Below are 17,321 nucleotides of genomic sequence, written 5' to 3' on the forward strand. Positions count from 1 at the left end.
ACATTACATTTACATTTATTCATTTGGCAGACGCTTTTATCCAAAGCAACTTACAAGTGAGGAATACAACAAGCGAGTTTATTTCATTTAATAACTGTTTAAGATTAATGCAGAATTATTCTGCATTGATGCATAAAAACAAAAGAATCGGTTGTTAAAAAATTATGTATGTAGTATGTAGGCTAAATAAAGAACTCTCATTATATATTAAGTTGCGTAGGCCCATGTCTATCGGAAACAAAGCATGTGGGTCTGATGTTTCAGTTTCGGTTTAGTTCTTTCTTTTATAAAAAAGAACATGCATGAATGTGTAAATAGAGCGTGGGACCTGCTTGATCTTAAACATAGTGATTAAATTAAATAAACCATGAAAAAGATCTCACTCGCGCTGACACAGAAAGATGCCTCTCAACTGCTTCTCTGAACAGATCTTAAAAAGAAACATTCTTAGTGAGCAGAGTATTTTAATATGAACATTAATAGGTTCATATTAGGTTCTATAAGAGGTTTTTTTTTTTCTCCAAAGAAACGTTTTGCACTATAAAAAACTTTTTGTGCAATGAAAAGTGGATCTTAAAGGTTTTTCAAAGAACTATAGACACCAATAACCTAAAATACAAATAATAGATACCAATAACTTTGAAAGTGTGTCATGGTATGTATTCACACAAACATAATCTGTTATGTCTTAAGTGAACAGTTAGGTAAAATCATCTAAGATTTACTAAACAGGGTAAATTAGCGTGACATCGCTATAATCCCATAAAAGCGCTGATGGGAGTGGAAAGTTACTGAAAATAAACACATTAAAGAACACAGATGCAGCCAGATCATTTCCATAATGACTAATGCAAGCAGCGCAAATTAGTGTCTGGTTTAAGACATGCTATTTTGGGTGTCAGATAATGGCTCAAATACCAGTAAATTGACTAGCGCAAACCTTAGTAAATCACATTCATTTAAAGTCCCCATGAAATCAAAATTTAAGTTTTTTAGCTTTTAGTATGAACATGTTAGCCTTAAGGTTATGAATAAGTTGGTGTGTTCCAAAACAATGACAAAATTCACATTTAGGGCATATAAGCATTCAAAATTTACAGTCTCTCTCTTCCGCTAAAATGGATCACAGATTTTCATGACATCACTGGGGACTTTAGCTTCTCATCAAATCTTCTGTCCAATCAAATGCTCTCTAGAATCTGAAGTCCCGCCCCCTCCTACACTATAAACAAACACCGAAACTGCAGCTGAAATTGGTCATTTGTTCACACATTTATTAGTTTCTATATGGTGAATGCACATAGGGAACGATTCAGAATGTGTAAATATGTTTTATATTGACGCAAATTAAGCACAAAGTGGATCATATGTGTGAGTCGGTACAGACCAAACAGTGCTATATTTTAAAGCAATATGGAGGAGATTTGGAGGAGAAACAAGTAAAGAGATTATGATTGAGAGATTATGATTAAGAGATTTAAAAATAGTCAATTTATTTGTAATGACACACTATATGCAGTGACACTGTTTGTTATTTGCATCTTTTTTTCTTATTTTTAATAACAAAGATAATTTAACAATAAGAGCTATATTGTGATTAGTAATATAGTAATTATTATTAATATAATAATTGGAGGAAAAGATGCATCATGATACTTAGAGAATTGTTTCATAATCTAATTGTTCATCATAATCTAAATGAATCGTGAGGCAAGTGAAGATTCACACAATTATGTGCACAATAATGAGACAGCTGTCATTTGTGCATGTGATAGTCCTGAGCACCAGCAAAAGTCATTTAGATTCATTAGTCAAAAAGATCTACCAATCTAAACCAGTGGTGTTCTGAAATGACCTTGCAAACAATGACCTCACAGTTTATTTTAATTTTTATAAATCAAATGTAAATTCATGTCCATTACTTGATGTCACATTTTCCTCATTAAATTAACATTACTTTACATCAAAAAAGAAAACAAATACAACTAGATTTTTTATTTTTTGGCAATTAATAAGTCATTTTAAGATGACTTATTAAATGCCAAGACCTTCTATATTGTTTTATTTTTGTAATATAGATTATTTTCTCATCCTAATTTTTTGAGGAGGCACTGCCTCCCTTGCCTCCTCGGAGGAAACGCCCCTGATCTAAACATCCCATATTTAAGAATATGAAGGTGTTGAAAGTATGCAGGTGAATTCACATTTTCATTTTGTTACTGACTTTGTTGCATTATACATTAATTGTGCTCTAAATAGCAGATAACTTTAAAACACCATTAATAACATGCATGATATCTCACCTTTTTTCTTTTGCTTTTGTGTTTCTGTGACTGTTCTGAATGGTTTTCAATTGCCATTAGTTGCAAGTTACAGATGATTTCAGGTTTTGTAAACCTTCAGAAGTCTCAGTCTGTTCAAAAACTGTTTGTTCATCAGGTGTGTTTGGTGATTCAGTGTCAGTGATGGAGGGAGATTCTGTCACTTTATACACTAATTTTACTGAAATACATGAAGGCGACGACATATTGTGGAAATTTGGAGCTGAAAACTCTCTCATAGCTAAAATGAAGAAAAAGAACCAAACCTTCAACACATATAACGGTACTGATGGGAGATTCAGAGACAGACTGAAGCTGGACGATCAAACTGGATCTCTGACCATCACAAACACCAGAACTGAACATGCTGGAGTTTATAAACTAGAGATAACTGGAGTGAAAAAATCATCAAAAACATTCAGTGTTTCTGTCTATGGTGAGTAGAGATCATCTGTCCAAACGTTCACATATTCTTTTTTTTTTTTTTAATCATTCTGTCGTTTGAAATGATAGAAACACTTGCTGACTGTCACTCACTCAACACACTCAACTGGAAGAAAGATTGTCCAGATTTAAAAATATTTCTGTTTATTCTGATGTTTTTCAGCTCGTCTGCCTGTTCCTGTCATCAGCAGTAACTCTTCACAATGTTCTTCATCATCATCATCAAATTGTTCATTGGTGTGTTCAGCTGTGAATGTGAGTCATGTGACTCTCTCCTGGTACAAAGGAAACAGTTTATTGTCCAGCATCAGTGTGTCTGATCTCAGCATCAGTCTCTCTCTACCTCTGGAGGTGGAATATCAGGATAAAAACACCTACAGCTGTGTGCTGAACAATCCCATCAGCAACCAGACTCAACATCTGGACATCACTCACCTCTGTCACACATGTGCAGGTACGACAGAGCTGATATATGTGATTTTGTATCCATTCACTTACATTAATGACTGTCTCTCTTTTACTCCAGTCTCAGTGTCGCTGATAGTGTTGATCTCTGCTGCTGCTGCTACTGCTGGATTTCTGTTGATTATATTTGCAGTCGGAATCTGGTGCATCTGCAGGAAACGTAAAAAATTAGGTCAATTTTAAGATCATCATTTCTTAAAATAGTTATCTTTTATAATGCACAAATTTCAATATAAGAATGAAAACTGTTGTTTTAACATATGTGTTTTATAGTTGTTAATGCAGACCAGACCCATGAGAAAGACCAAACTGATTCAGCATTGTGTAAACCAACAAAACGAAAGAAGGTAAGATCATTTATGACTGTGTTGTAGTCAGTCAGTGTGACTGAAGTTTGCAGCATCAGACGGTCAGTGAACAGATGTGGCCATCCACATGTTGATGATGACCTGATGCATGACATATTGACGAATGTAGATAGGCAAAACAAAACACCACTCACAAAGTCTAAAATGAGAATTTTTAAAGGGAAATGTTGATAGTTTATAAAGTTTTAAATATGGATATAAAACCCATCACTTCTTTACGCCTTTATTCACCCCTTAGAGCTGTATGGATTACATTCATGATGGATGGATGCACTTTTTTGGGCTTCAAAATCTCAAGCCCCTTTATAAAGCTTGGAAGAGCCAGGATATTTTGATGAAAGATACTCATATCTTCTTGGATGGCCTGATAGGAAGTAAATCATGGGATAATTTTCATTTTTGGATGAACTAACACTTTAAAGTTCACCTAAAATGAAAATTCTGTCATCATTTACTCATCCTCAAACCTGAGTTTCTTTCTTCTGAAGAGCACAAAAGAAGATATATTGAAGAATGTTGATAAGAAGTTTCTGGTCCCCATTGACTTCCATAGTATTTTTTCATATGAATAAGATTCTCATAGATCAGCAGCAGTTCTAGCTACACTAGCTACAAGTGTCTGATTGTCAGTGAGGGAGTGACTGTACATCATTCATTTGAATATGCCAACGAATTTAGCTGATATGGGACAGTGATCATTGACAATGCATCATGTGATCAGTCTAATGCAAATGGAAAATATACAGGCTATCCTCCAGATAAAAATATATACATCAATTTGACGACAGAGATCATTAAACAACACTTAAACTACAATCAATTAAAATGTTCAAATCTTAAAAACTATAACCTGTCAAAGAAATTATTTTACAGAAACTTTAATAAGGTCTTGTAAAGCATGCATATTAACTCTGAGTGAATTTGAAGCTAAATTCTGTTATTATAATTTTAAAAGTTGACAGTTGACAGTTGCTCTTGATTGACTGTATATTTTTCCTTGCAGAAATCAAAGGAGCCCGTGTATGAAAATTTCAACTCAAAACGATGTTTTTCTTCCTGACTGTATCTAATGTTTTTTTTGTTTTGTTTTTTTTTTTTGTTTTTTTGTCTTTTGCAACTCTCATAAGTTGATATTGTTGAATCTGAAATTGTGTTGCTCTGTATTAATTTAATTTAGTGATTCACAAGTGCTGTAGCATCCAGAAACTCAACTAAATATTTGTATCTTAACACGCATGGAAATTTACTAACTTTATTAAATATTGATCCCACCCTTCCTGTTTAAAAAGTAAACTGAACATCAATGCACAGTTGTTCACAGTATCTCACATGTTCTGCTGGATATTTTGGCAAATTCAACACATCATCGCCCTCTAGTGTCAAAGGCAGAAAGTCACATCTCTCTCATAATAGCTCTAATTTTACCCGACACAGTGGGCTATAAATAGATGCTGCAGTTCACACAGAGGAAGAACTGAAGAACCAATATAAGGAATTAGTAAGTAGTTCATGGTGCTTCGACACTTTTGCAAATCATTCGTTTCGTTATGAATTCCAATGGTGCGCCGCTAGGGGGCGATGATCACTGCGTGAACCCACGAACTAGTCTTGTGTGTTTGATTTTTACCTTCTCGGATCAGTTTTTATACATTTTTACGCATTCAGTAACACATTTGTTTAATAAAATGAAAGCTGTAGTTAAAAGTCTCTTATTGGACTGATTAGCTCTTCATAAAACAAACAAAACAAGCCCGGAAATTTAGCCAAATAAGATAGGCCTATCACAAATTATAAAGACACTTCATATGTAATGGTACTAGATGACTTATTAATTGCCAAGACCTTCAATAGAACATTTCTAATGGGTTTGTAAAAGCTGTCTTTATGCATGTTTGGACTGAGTTTTCGCTGCTTTTACACTGTTCTGACCAGCAGGAGTCACCAGCGTGTGGCGATTCGAACCAGTGAATCATTTCGCGAAGCAGTTGATTCAATTGATTCAAAGCTTCGTTTCTCACATTATTTCTGTCTGAACACTAACAAAACTCGAAGGAATTACAAAATAAATATAAATTATTTTTGGAGAGTGTGAAAAAGTGAAAAACTGTGAAGAACTGTGAAAACGTCTTTCTGCATATCCAAAAGATGGTAGGTAGAGAAATATGACTGGATTCATAACATAACTCATGCAAACAAACAAAAAGAACTTCACTTATTTACACTTTTATCAGAGTGAAAACATTCTTAACTTTTGGACACTTAAATATGATAGTTTCATTATTGTTTCTCTCCCTCAGTGTTTCTCATCTTGTTTTGATCAGATTAAATAGTCTTAAAGGTATAGTTCACCAAAAAATGAAAATTCTACCCACGCTTATGTTGTTACAAACCTGTAGGAGTTTCTTGTTCTGAATTATTGAACATAAAAGAAGATATTTTGAAGAATGTGGGTAACCATACAGCTGATGGTCGCCATTGACCACCGTAGTGTTTTTTTTCTATGCAAGTCAATGTCTACAACTGTTTTGCTACCGACATTCTTGTGTTGTTCCAGATCTGTAAGAGTTTGTTTGTTCTATTGAACACAGAAGAAGATATTTTGAAGGGTAACTGAAGACAGAATTGTAGTTTTGTGTGAACTATTTCTTCAAAAATCTGCTCATAGCAGGACAGGAAGACACTGTTCATCTACAAACTGAACACGCACTGAATGCCCACTCTCATCTGAAAGATGTTTGCAGACCCAACAGATCAAACCACATCTCTGTAGAAAACTGACCGCAGCCACTTTCAGTCTGACTCAGAAGATGAACCTTGGAAAACTGGTACTGTGAGGTGGCAGACAATTTTATTTATGTACTTAGGTACAAAAGCTGCCACTGGGGCGGTACCTTTCCAAAAGGTACTAATATGTACCAATTAGGTAGCGATACTGTACACTTTAGGCACTTATATGTACCTTTTAATATTTTTGATTATTCCTTTTAAAAGCAAGGTTTCTTTTCTATTAGCACGGACATGAAGTATAGCAGGTTATGGCCATTTGATCCTTATAAAAGCAGCTGTAGATGTATAGAAACAGGGGCGATACAGCTTTAACAACAACTTTTAGGCATTGTACCAAGCAATAATCAATCGTTATTATTACGAAGAGTAAAAATCAAGTGCCTAACAAGGTCTACCCTCATTCATTCGAATGGTTTGTTTTCACCCACGGCATAAACAGATGTGACGTCTTCAGGGGGCGTTCCCAGTAATGCCGACCAAGTTTATTGATTATCAATTGTATGCTATTGATTAAACTAATAATTGGCTCCATCTGGTGTGATTACCTATTGCTAGCTGTGTTTCCATAGCAGTCTAAAGTATCGTGATGATAGTCCGGTGACGTGGGACTGCGCACGACTTTCCAGTTCCCACTGGATTTCGTTCTCCGCATATAAGCTTAAAGTCGGCATTAAATCAAAATCGACCCTATTTACTTTGTCAGTGCATATTACTAGTCTTGTGGTGAATAATTAATCCGTGCAAGTTAATACACAGAAAAAATGTTTGTTGTGGTAATCTTTAATCAAAATCTGAAATGTTACTTCCGGTCTGGAATGGCATTCCTTCTCTGATGACGTCAGTTTGGCGGCTTGGGTTGAAAACGCGTAAACCACTCCCCTCCAACCATTCGTCTGCTGTGAGTGAGAGATGGAGCGCTAAAGTAAAACTCTGCCCTCTATTCAATATTCCGTTTCACTTGGAAATACGTCACAACACTGGAGAAAAGATGTTTGCAACTTCCGGTTCACGGGGACACTGGCGGACACTAACAGCTCACGGGACACGTTTTATGGCTATTTTGATAGATTCCTGAACATCTCCCTCACGACTTCAAACGACCGCGGCCACCTCAGATCGAATTACTGCAAGCCATGTGCCCACATACCAGACAGCCCTAAAATCGAATACACATACACGCACCCACAGAGACACACACACACAAACACGTATTGAAGATTGTATGTGCAAAACATGACTATGCCTAAGTGTACCCGCCGTTGTATTTCAAATTGCATTTAGATATCCATACTGTTACGGGTGTGTACGTTGGAGTGATGAGGCAAATACGGATATCCACAAACAATCCAAAAACAAGGTTTTAATAGCAATCCAGGAATATAATACACAGAAGACAGGATAAAGCAACATTACACAACCTAAACACAACAGAGAACGGACAGGGAGTGAAGGGAGTGAGTCCATTATAAAGGGAGTGCTGATGAGGAAGTCCAGGTGCAGGTGATCCGTGATGATGGGGAGAAGACGAGGGAAGTGAGTGCAGGTGTGGAAACAGGAGGATTATGGGAAATGGAGTCCGGGATACACGGGAACTGTGACACCTACTGTATAAGTTTAGCTAGGACTGTAGTTGTGCTAGTGTCATTTCTAACGATAAAATTTGACTGTAAACTATAACTTCTCTTGTATGCCTTTCCCACCTGACAAGTTTGGTGTCTTTGTAAAGTTCTCTTTATGCCTTATTCGACAATGTATGTCACATCACTGTAAAATGCATTGTTCTATTTTTAATGGTACTTTGAAGAAAAATGTACTCTGATCTCACATTTCATAAATTATGCAAATAGAGCCGCAAGACAAGACAAAGAAAGTTTTGCCCACCAAACAGTGCACCTTGACCATTGGTTGTTTCAACCAAGGAGGCGTGTTGGCTTGCTTGTCCATAAAAGACAAGCACAAACAGTTTTCCTTTGTCTCTCGATTGTCCCTGAATTGTCCATCGTCCTCTTGTGCACGTCTCTCCCGGACGTCTCAGGCGAACGCGCTTCCATCACGCGCTCATCTTCTTTCGGGACCACCATCTCCAGCGAAACGAACTTTCAAGTCCTCAGTTCGAATCTTCCCGTGGAAACGGAAGAAGCCAATGAACTGCAGCCACACTGAACCATCACCTGTATCTTTTGATAAACTGTTAAACTGCTAGCAGTGATTGTAATTTCATTGTAAAATCATTACATTATTTGCTAACTGCATTCTTTAAATTGTGATGTTGACATGCATTCTCTGTAAAGCTGCTTTGAAATGATATCGTGAAAAGCGCTATACAAATAAATGTGAATTGAATTGAATTGAATTTTGAAACTCAGCACAAACTAATGCAAGTACCGTTTCTCTATCTGAGATGCGATACATCTAATACAACCTAATGAAACTGATTTCTTTGCTGGCTCTCAAGGACTGTTAGTAAGTTTTGCTACTTGTCTTCTCTCTTTCCCTTTCTTTGCTTTCACTTCTGTATATATGTATATCCTCTGTGTATATTTAGCTGTATAACCTTTGTATTATCAATTTCATATATTAAATGCATTATATTCATGCTCGATTGTTCTGCTGCTCACTCAGAAATCCCAAGTCACTTCTTCATTGTCGATCCAGCAACACTGCTCTACGCTTTGATGCTATAATAGGAGTTTATTCTCGTGGCCAGAGAATAACATTGCTTTTTATAATAGTCTGTGAGGAAACTAACGGTTTGCTGGACAAACTAGGATAGTTTCTCTAAACAACTATTAAACTAGAACTAATCATGTAATTGATTATAATTCGTTGTAATTAATTCACAATATATGTGCATAATTCCCTCTTGGGTCGATATACTGTATGTATCATAATTAATCATAATGCTTTATGATTTATTATACACTCTAAAAAAATGCTGGGTTAAAAACAACCCAAGTTGGGTTGAAAATGGACAAACCCAGCGTTTGGGTTGTTTTAACAAAGCGGTTGGGTTAAATGTTTGCACAACCAGCTGGGTATTTTTATTTAAACCAACTATTGTTTAAAAATTGCTATATGGCTAGCTTAAAATGAACCCAAAATAGTTGGGAAATTAAAAACCAGATGCAATTAGAGGCAACAATAATAAACAAAAGGTGAATGTTTATTAATAAGCTTTAACCTCTTCAGCTCTGCAGCATATTTTGAATTTTTTACAGAATTAGGCATACCAGAATTTAAAAGAGAGCCCTACTCGCATACTTTGGAATAAATTGATAAAAACGGTCTCATTTTACAGAAAACTCTCTGAATTTTAAAATATGGGTAAAATATTGCATATTTTGTATTTTATATGTTTACAATACTGTGATAAACACTAACAAAAAGTCAGATTTTTATTATTTTTTTTATTAAGTTTTTATTTAAGAGTCTGTAATTTAGGACATGTTTGGTCTATGTTGCTTCAGACAATCTCTTTTGATTCCACTAGGTGGCAATAAACAGGAGAAAAAATAATTTTTTTGATAACATCTTCTAAGCAAAAGTTATTTAGCTTTAACCGAAAGGAGGCGTTAGACTCTCCAAGTGTACTTTTACAGTCACCATTTTTGATTTCTGAAACCAGTAGGCATACCTGAACTTAAAAGACAGCCCTACCCACATACTTTGGAATAAATTGATAAAAATGGTCTTATTTTACAGAAAACTCTTGGAAGTTTAACACAAGTGCAAGATATTGCATATTTTGTATTTTGTATTTTTACAATATTGTGATAAACACAGACACAAAGTCAGATTTGTATTATTTTTTAAAGTACGTTTTTATTTAGGAGTCTGTTATTTAGGACCTGTTAGGTCTATTTCCCTGCAGAAAGTTTATTTTGATTCCACTAGGTGACAGTAAACAAATAAAAAAATAATTTTGTTGATAACATCTTCTAAGAAAAAGTTATTTAGCTTTAACCGAAAGGAGGCGTTAGACTCTCCAAGTGTACTTTTACAGTCACCATTTTTGATTTCTGAAACCAGTAGGCATACTTGAACTTAAAAGACAGCCCTACCCACATACTTTGGAATAAATTGATAAAAATGGTCTTATTTTACAGAAAACTCTTGGAAGTTTAACACAAGTGCAAGATATTGCATATTTTGTATTTTGTATTTTTACAATATTGTGATAAACACAGACACAAAGTCAGATTTGTATTATTTTTTAAAGTACGTTTTTATTTAGGAGTCTGTTATTTAGGACCTGTTAGGTCTATTTCCCTGCAGAAAGTTTCGTTTGATTCCACTAGGTGACAGTAAACAGATAAAAAAAGAATTTTGTTGATAAAATCTTCTAAGCAAAAGTTATTTAGCTTTAACCGAAAGGAGGCGTTGGAGTCTCCAAGTTTCTTCCATAAACTCATGTCATGTAATAAGCAAAATAAGCAAAAGTTCTGTTCTTGCATTTTATTTTAAACACACACACACAAAAAAACAACTCAAAAGTAAATAAATCAAATGTATAGAGGGGAAAAAAAAGTGCAAAAATAATATACAAATTATACAAATCGGAGCCCCATGTAGATCACAAGTCCAATGTATGAATACAATTCCTGCACTTTCAGAGGCAACCAGACAAAACGTTTCCCAGCCTCTGATCTCATTCTTGCAAAGGAGTTCGTATTCTTCACGATTGTGTCCACTGCAGAGACGGTGAAGAAGAGCTGAAATAGCTGCAGAGGGGAATATATCCTGTCCATTACAAGTTGTGGTCCCGGGATTCGTTTTGGCAAGAAATGTGGTAACGCTGGAGCCTCATCCTCCTCACTGCAATCATACCACCTTTCTGTGCCACTGCTCTCTGACATCACATTGGCTGGCCTTTTTGTCCCCTTGACAGAACGAGACCTCCCTCTATATTGCTTGCTGCAAGTTTTTGGCCTCACTGAATCACCTGCAGAGTGTGTGGGGGTCATGGATGTCTGAGGTGTGCTGGTGGTGGATGCTGAGCAAGTATCCTGATTGCTGGTGCGTGGCTGACTTGCTGGCTGCCATTCTTCACCACTGGAGGCTACACTGCAAAACAAAACAAATGTATAAATCTACACTGCAATCCCAAAATACATGCTAAAATGACATACACAAAAATAATCCAGATATGCAAGTAACAGAAAGAGGAAAATAATAAGATTACACGTACACAAATTCATAAATATGTGTACATAAATTAGAACAACCCTTGCATATGTGCGTGTGATAATTCAAATATGTAACGAACACATGAATGCAATTCACATATACATAAGATATAAAAATGCACAAGGCAGTACACTTATGTATACTATTGATAAATAAATTCATGCAAAAACAAATTAACATGCAACTAACGAAGGCAACAGATGAATGCAATTCGCGTATACAAGAAAGACATCAAATGCACAAGGCAATACACTTATGAATGCAATCGATGAATAAATTAATGCAATAATAATATTAGCATGCAACTTACAAATGCAACCAATGAACAAATGCGTGATACAAACAACGTGTACTTACTCAAAATCAGGGTCTTCTCCCACGTTGTAAGCAGCTTCTCTGACCGAGTCAAAGCTAGCCTCGCTGCAAGTTTCAGTGTCAGACATCCGATCCAACTCCTCCAAAACCGCCTCCACACCAACAAAAAACTTTCTTGAAGTCATTTTTCAGAGAAATGTAACTCTAACAGTAATAAAAGCACGCAATAATTCGCTAAAAACGCTATCCAAAATCACAAACCAACTTCCAATCAACTCCTTCAACATCTGCACCCGTCTGATGGCGCGCACGCGATTCGTGTTCTTTAGTCCCACCTCCTCAACGTTGGAAAGGAAAAACGCGGGTTCTGATTGGTCTAGAAGCTTGATCGACGTGTCTATGGAGAAGGGAGGTTGTCAGCTTTCATGACATAGGACGCACTGCGTGATGACGTCATTGCAAGTCGACAGGAATCAAAAAGAGTCAAATACTGGTCATAGATGTTTTACGCTGCATCGCGTGTTTTGATCTGCGCACCTGAGACATATTATAGTGCCGTTTAGCCATGCATGCTCACAGACACACGAGAATGGTCTCATTTTGAAGAAAACAACCTAAGGTAAAAGCTGATGTAGGATTTTAGGCTAGTATGTGAGCACAGATGTAGTTATCAGCGCAGAAATATGATGCATAAGTTTGCTTGTTCACAGGAGTCATTTCAGTTTTCGTGATTCTTTTGAAAATTATTCTTTGTTATGTCACTATAATGTATAAGATCTGTGAAATAAAGTACACAGTAACATTCCTGAGAGTGAGAGCTTTCATTTGATGTGTGACTTGTCTATGTTTGGTGAGTTTGTGTGCTATAAATATGAAATATGAACATTATTCATCTGATTTTCTCAAGGGGGAGTGGTTGCGGAAGAACGAATTTAGACCTTATTATTTTCTTTTATGTAAAAATTATGCAAATATTATGGGACTTGCAAGAAAGCAGAGGTTCTACGCTTTCAAAAAATACCATGTATGACTAGTTTTGTGCTTCACAGTTTATAGATTTTTAAAAAATAATATTATGACCCCCCCCGCGGACCCACCGGTGGGTCTTAGGGCGTGGCCAGAGCTCAAGATATTTTATTAATATAAATTTAATAGTTTAATAATTTATTAAGATACATTTATTAATAAGCAATTTAATAAATGTTTATTGTTTAATAATTATTCATTGAACATTAATAAATGTTAATTTCCAACATACTTTGGGTTAATTTTAATTAAGCAATACAGTAATTTTTAAACAATAGTTGAGTTAAATAAAACTACCCAGCTGTCACAGACACGTCAGGTTCCACCTCACTGCCTTACCCACGCACTCAATCACCAGCTTACTAATCACCGCCACCTGAAGCTCATCAGCACTGCAATCACCACCACCATAAAACCACCACACTCACACACACTCACTGTCCGGTCTCGTTTGCACTACAGAAATTGTATGCTTACCTCAAGGACTCCAAACGCTATACTTACCGGCTCCAGTCGTCTCCTTCAGCTCCTTCGTCTCCTGTTCTCCTCGTGTGCCTACCTGCTTGTGTGTGTGAGTGTCTCCGCCATCATCCCTCTACTCATCTCCCCATCTGCATCTGAAAGACATCAAAGGACAGTATCACATTCTCTACTTCATTCAAGAACCGCTCCATATCCTCCATATCATTATCTGCTCTGCTGTTTCACCAATAAACTTACCTGTATCGCTTTTACTCCTGCCTCCATGTCTCTGTTGTAACAGAAGACCGGACTATAACAACAGTTGAACAGCATGAGCACCAACGACCCGTTTCAAGAGCTCGTGGACGCACTGCGCCGAGCACTCACACCACAACCATCCTCACCGCCTTCCACCAACGCTGCAGCTTCCGCACCCACCATCACCTCTTCTTCACCAGCATTCACCGCCAGTCCCATGGCCAAACCGGCGCCCTACTCTGGATCGGCGGAGGACTGCAGCGGATTCCTTCTCCAATGCGAACTGGTCCTGGAGATGCAGCCGCACTTCTACCCCACTGACACGGCTAAAATTGCGTTCATCATTTCACAACTGCAAGGTAAGGCCCTACAATGGGCAGACTCTCTATGGACTCAGAAAGGCTCCGTTGTCAAGTCATATCCGGCGTTCGTCTCTCACTTCCGTGAGGTCTTCGGTAAACCTCTGACGGATTCATCAACTGGTGAGAAACTCTATAGTCTGAAACAAGGAAATCTCTCTGTTAACGAATATGCCTTGCAGTTCAGAACGCTAGCCGCCACCAGCGGATGGAATGAACAAGCCCTCATCACCACTTTCCGTCAGGGATTGGAGCCTAATGTGCGGATGCATCTCGCTGCATACGAGGACTCCATAGGACTCGAACGCTTCATCCAACTCGCCATCCGCGTGGGTTCTCGTATGCAGTCGTGTCTCCTCGAGCACCAGGGCCAGTCACCTTCCACCATTCTCCTCCGTCGGTCCGAACCCGTCAGCTCTCCAGAACCAGCCAACGAACCCATGCAAGTAGATCACTCACGTCTCACAACTAATGAAAGACAGAGAAGACTGACCCTGAACTTATGTCTATACTGTGGATCACCGGGGCATGTCATCTCTACATGCCCAACCCATCTTCCTCGGCCCGTGGTGAGTGCAATAATTCCTTCCATTCAGAAAATGAAACCACTCACTACCATGATAATCCTTACTGCTGCAAATACCTCTGTTCCAGTGGTGGCGCTCCTCGACTCAGGGTCAGCAGGAAACTTCATCTCCGGCGCCCTCTGTCGACAACTCAAGCTCAAGATCTCCCCGTCTCCGGTTAACTATCAAATCCACTCCATCACGGGCAAACCCCTGAGCCGTAAGACCATCCGTCATTGTGCAGGACCACTTCAACTCCGCGTGGGCATGCTTCATACAGAAAACATCCATCTGCTGGTTCTGGAGGAGTCCACCGCTGACGTGGTTCTAGGGCGCCCCTGGCTGGAACAACACAGTCCCGCCATCTCCTGGCGCACGGGCGAAGTCCTGAAGTGGGGCGACCACTGCTTTCCTGACTGCTTCCCAGTACTTCCTGTTCCGAAATCTCCAATCTCCAAGACTCTCTCTATCAATGCCACGTCCATCGAAAGTCCTGTAGAGAAGCGTTCCGTGGATGTTCCCCCGGACTACGCCCACTTCAGTGACGTTTTCTGCCCGCAACGCGCCTCCAAGCTTCCTCCACACCGGCCATGGGACTGTGCCATCGATCTGTTACCGGGTGAGCCAGTGCCCAGGGGACGCATTTACCCCCTGTCAATACCGGAGGAGAAGGCCATGGAGGAATACATCAAAGAGGCCCTCAGTCAAGGTTACATCCGCCCGTCTACTTCCCCTGCTGCTTCAAGTTTCTTTTTTGTGGCTAAGAAGGACGGAGGCTTGCGGCCCTGCATTGACTACCGTGCCCTCAATAAAATTACTGTCAAGTTCCACTACCCACTTCCCCTCGTCCCAGCGGCCCTGGAACATCTCCACGGTGCCACTGTGTTCACCAAGTTGGACCTCCGCAGCGCGTATAACCTCATCCGGATACGTGAGGGGGACGAGTGGAAGACCGCCTTCGTCACGCCCACCGGACACTACGAATATCTCGTGATGCCGTATGGCCTGGTCAACGCCCCCTCCGTATTCCAGTATGTCATACACGAGGTGCTCCGGGAGTTTCTCCACAAGTTCATTCTGGTGTATATTGACGACATCCTCATCTACTCCCGGAGCTTGGCCGAACATCGCCACCACGTTGCGGAGGTCCTTCAACGCTTACGGCAATTCCATCTCTTCCTCAAAGCTGAAAAGTGCTCCTTTCACCAGCCTTCCGTCCAGTTCCTGGGGTACGTGATTGACCACAGTGGCATCCGGATGGACGAGGGGAAGGTCTCCGCTATACAGACCTGGCCCACTCCGTCAACTCTCAAAGAACTCCAGCGTTTCCTAGGATTCTCCAACTTCTACCGTCGATTCATCAAAAACTACAGTACCATCGTCAGTCCACTTACCAACTTGCTCCGTCACCAGCCCAAGTCTCTGTCCTGGTCCCAACAAGCCACCAACGCCTTCGAGACCCTCAAGAGAGCCTTCACCACCGCTCCCCTCCTCGTCCACCCTAACCCTGACCTACCTTTCGTCGTGGAGGTGGACGCCTCCACCACCGGAGTGGGAGCGGTCCTCTCGCAGCAGCAGGGGATACCAAGTAGACTCCATCCATGCGCCTTCTTCTCCCGCAAGCTCAACCCGGCGGAGGTCAACTACGACATCGGTGACCGTGAACTCCTGGCCGTCAAGCTTGGCCTAGAGGAGTGGAGGCATTGGCTGGAGGGGGCTACACATCCTTTCCAAGTTCTCACCAACCATAAAAACCTTGAGTATCTAAAGGCTGCCAAAAGACTCAACCCTCGCCAAGCTCGCTGGGCTATGTTTTTCTCAAGGTTCAACTTCTCCATTTCATATCGCCCCGGTTCTAAGAATACCAAAGCTGATGCTCTTTCTCGCCTCCATGCCCCAGAGGAGAAGCCCGAAATCCCAGAGACGATCCTACCGGAGTCAATCTTCGTGAACCCTATCCAATGGTCCGAGGAAACCGTTCCCTCCTCCAATGCCTCCACACGCACTCCGCCGGGTTGTCCCCAAGGCTTGCAATACGTCACACGGGCACGACGCACTCCACTTCTGCACAATACCCACTCTTCACTTGGCACTGGCCACCCGGGGGTCAATGAGACCCTCTCGTTGCTCAAACAACGCTTCTGGTGGCCCAACATGGCCAACGACATCAGAAGGTACGTGCAGGGCTGCAGGAAGTGCGCCATCTCCAAGAGCCCACGCCATCTTCCCACCGGCAAGCTCCATCCTCTGCCCGTTCCTGAGAGACCCTGGTCACACCTGGGAGTGGACTTCGTCACCGATCTCCCTGGGTCTGATGGTCACACTTGCATCCTGGTGGTGGTAGACCGCTTCTCAAAATCCTGCCGTCTGATCCCCCTGGAGGGTCTACCTACCGCCATGACCACCGCAGAACTGTTGTTCAACCATGTTTTTCGTCATTACGGAATACCCGAAGACATTGTCTCCGACAGAGGACCCCAGTTTATCTCCCACGTCTGGAAGGCGTTCTTCTCCCTCCTGGGTGTGACCGTCAGCCTGTCATCTGGATACCATCCTCAGTCGAACGGGCAGACGCAACGGAAGATCCAGGAGATAGGCCGCTTCCTGCGTACCTTCTGTCACGGCCACCATAACTCCTGGAACCAGTACCTGGGTTGGGCCGAGTACGCGCAAAACTCCCTCCGTCAAGCCACAACTGGATTAACACCAGTTTCAGTGCGTACTCGGTTACCAACCCCCACTGTTCCCCTGGGATGGGGAACC

The 17,321-nt window shown here is 40.2% G+C and overlaps 1 protein-coding gene and 1 long non-coding RNA gene across 2 annotated transcripts; one reads left to right on the forward strand and one right to left on the reverse strand.

The window, feature by feature from the left end:
- The first annotated feature begins 3,098 nt into the window (after positions 1-3,098).
- Positions 3,099-5,928, forward strand: LOC125262822. Its single transcript, XR_007183621.1, has 3 exons — positions 3,099-3,402; positions 3,504-3,577; positions 4,602-5,928. It is a non-coding gene; the product is annotated as an uncharacterized LOC125262822 (long non-coding RNA).
- Positions 5,929-10,932: 5,004 nt separating this feature from the next.
- Positions 10,933-12,867, reverse strand: LOC125262638. The gene is made up of 2 exons (XM_048181465.1): positions 11,930-12,867; positions 10,933-11,449 (listed from the first exon to the last, which is right to left on the reverse strand). Exons 1-2 carry the CDS (start codon positions 12,070-12,072, stop codon positions 10,933-10,935), a joined length of 660 nt encoding a protein of 219 aa, XP_048037422.1. The 5' UTR covers positions 12,073-12,867.
- Positions 12,868-17,321: the final 4,454 nt, after the last annotated feature.

The sequence above is a fragment of the Megalobrama amblycephala genome, linkage group LG2, assembly GCF_018812025.1.
Source record: "Megalobrama amblycephala isolate DHTTF-2021 linkage group LG2, ASM1881202v1, whole genome shotgun sequence".
NCBI lineage: Eukaryota > Metazoa > Chordata > Actinopteri > Cypriniformes > Xenocyprididae > Megalobrama > Megalobrama amblycephala.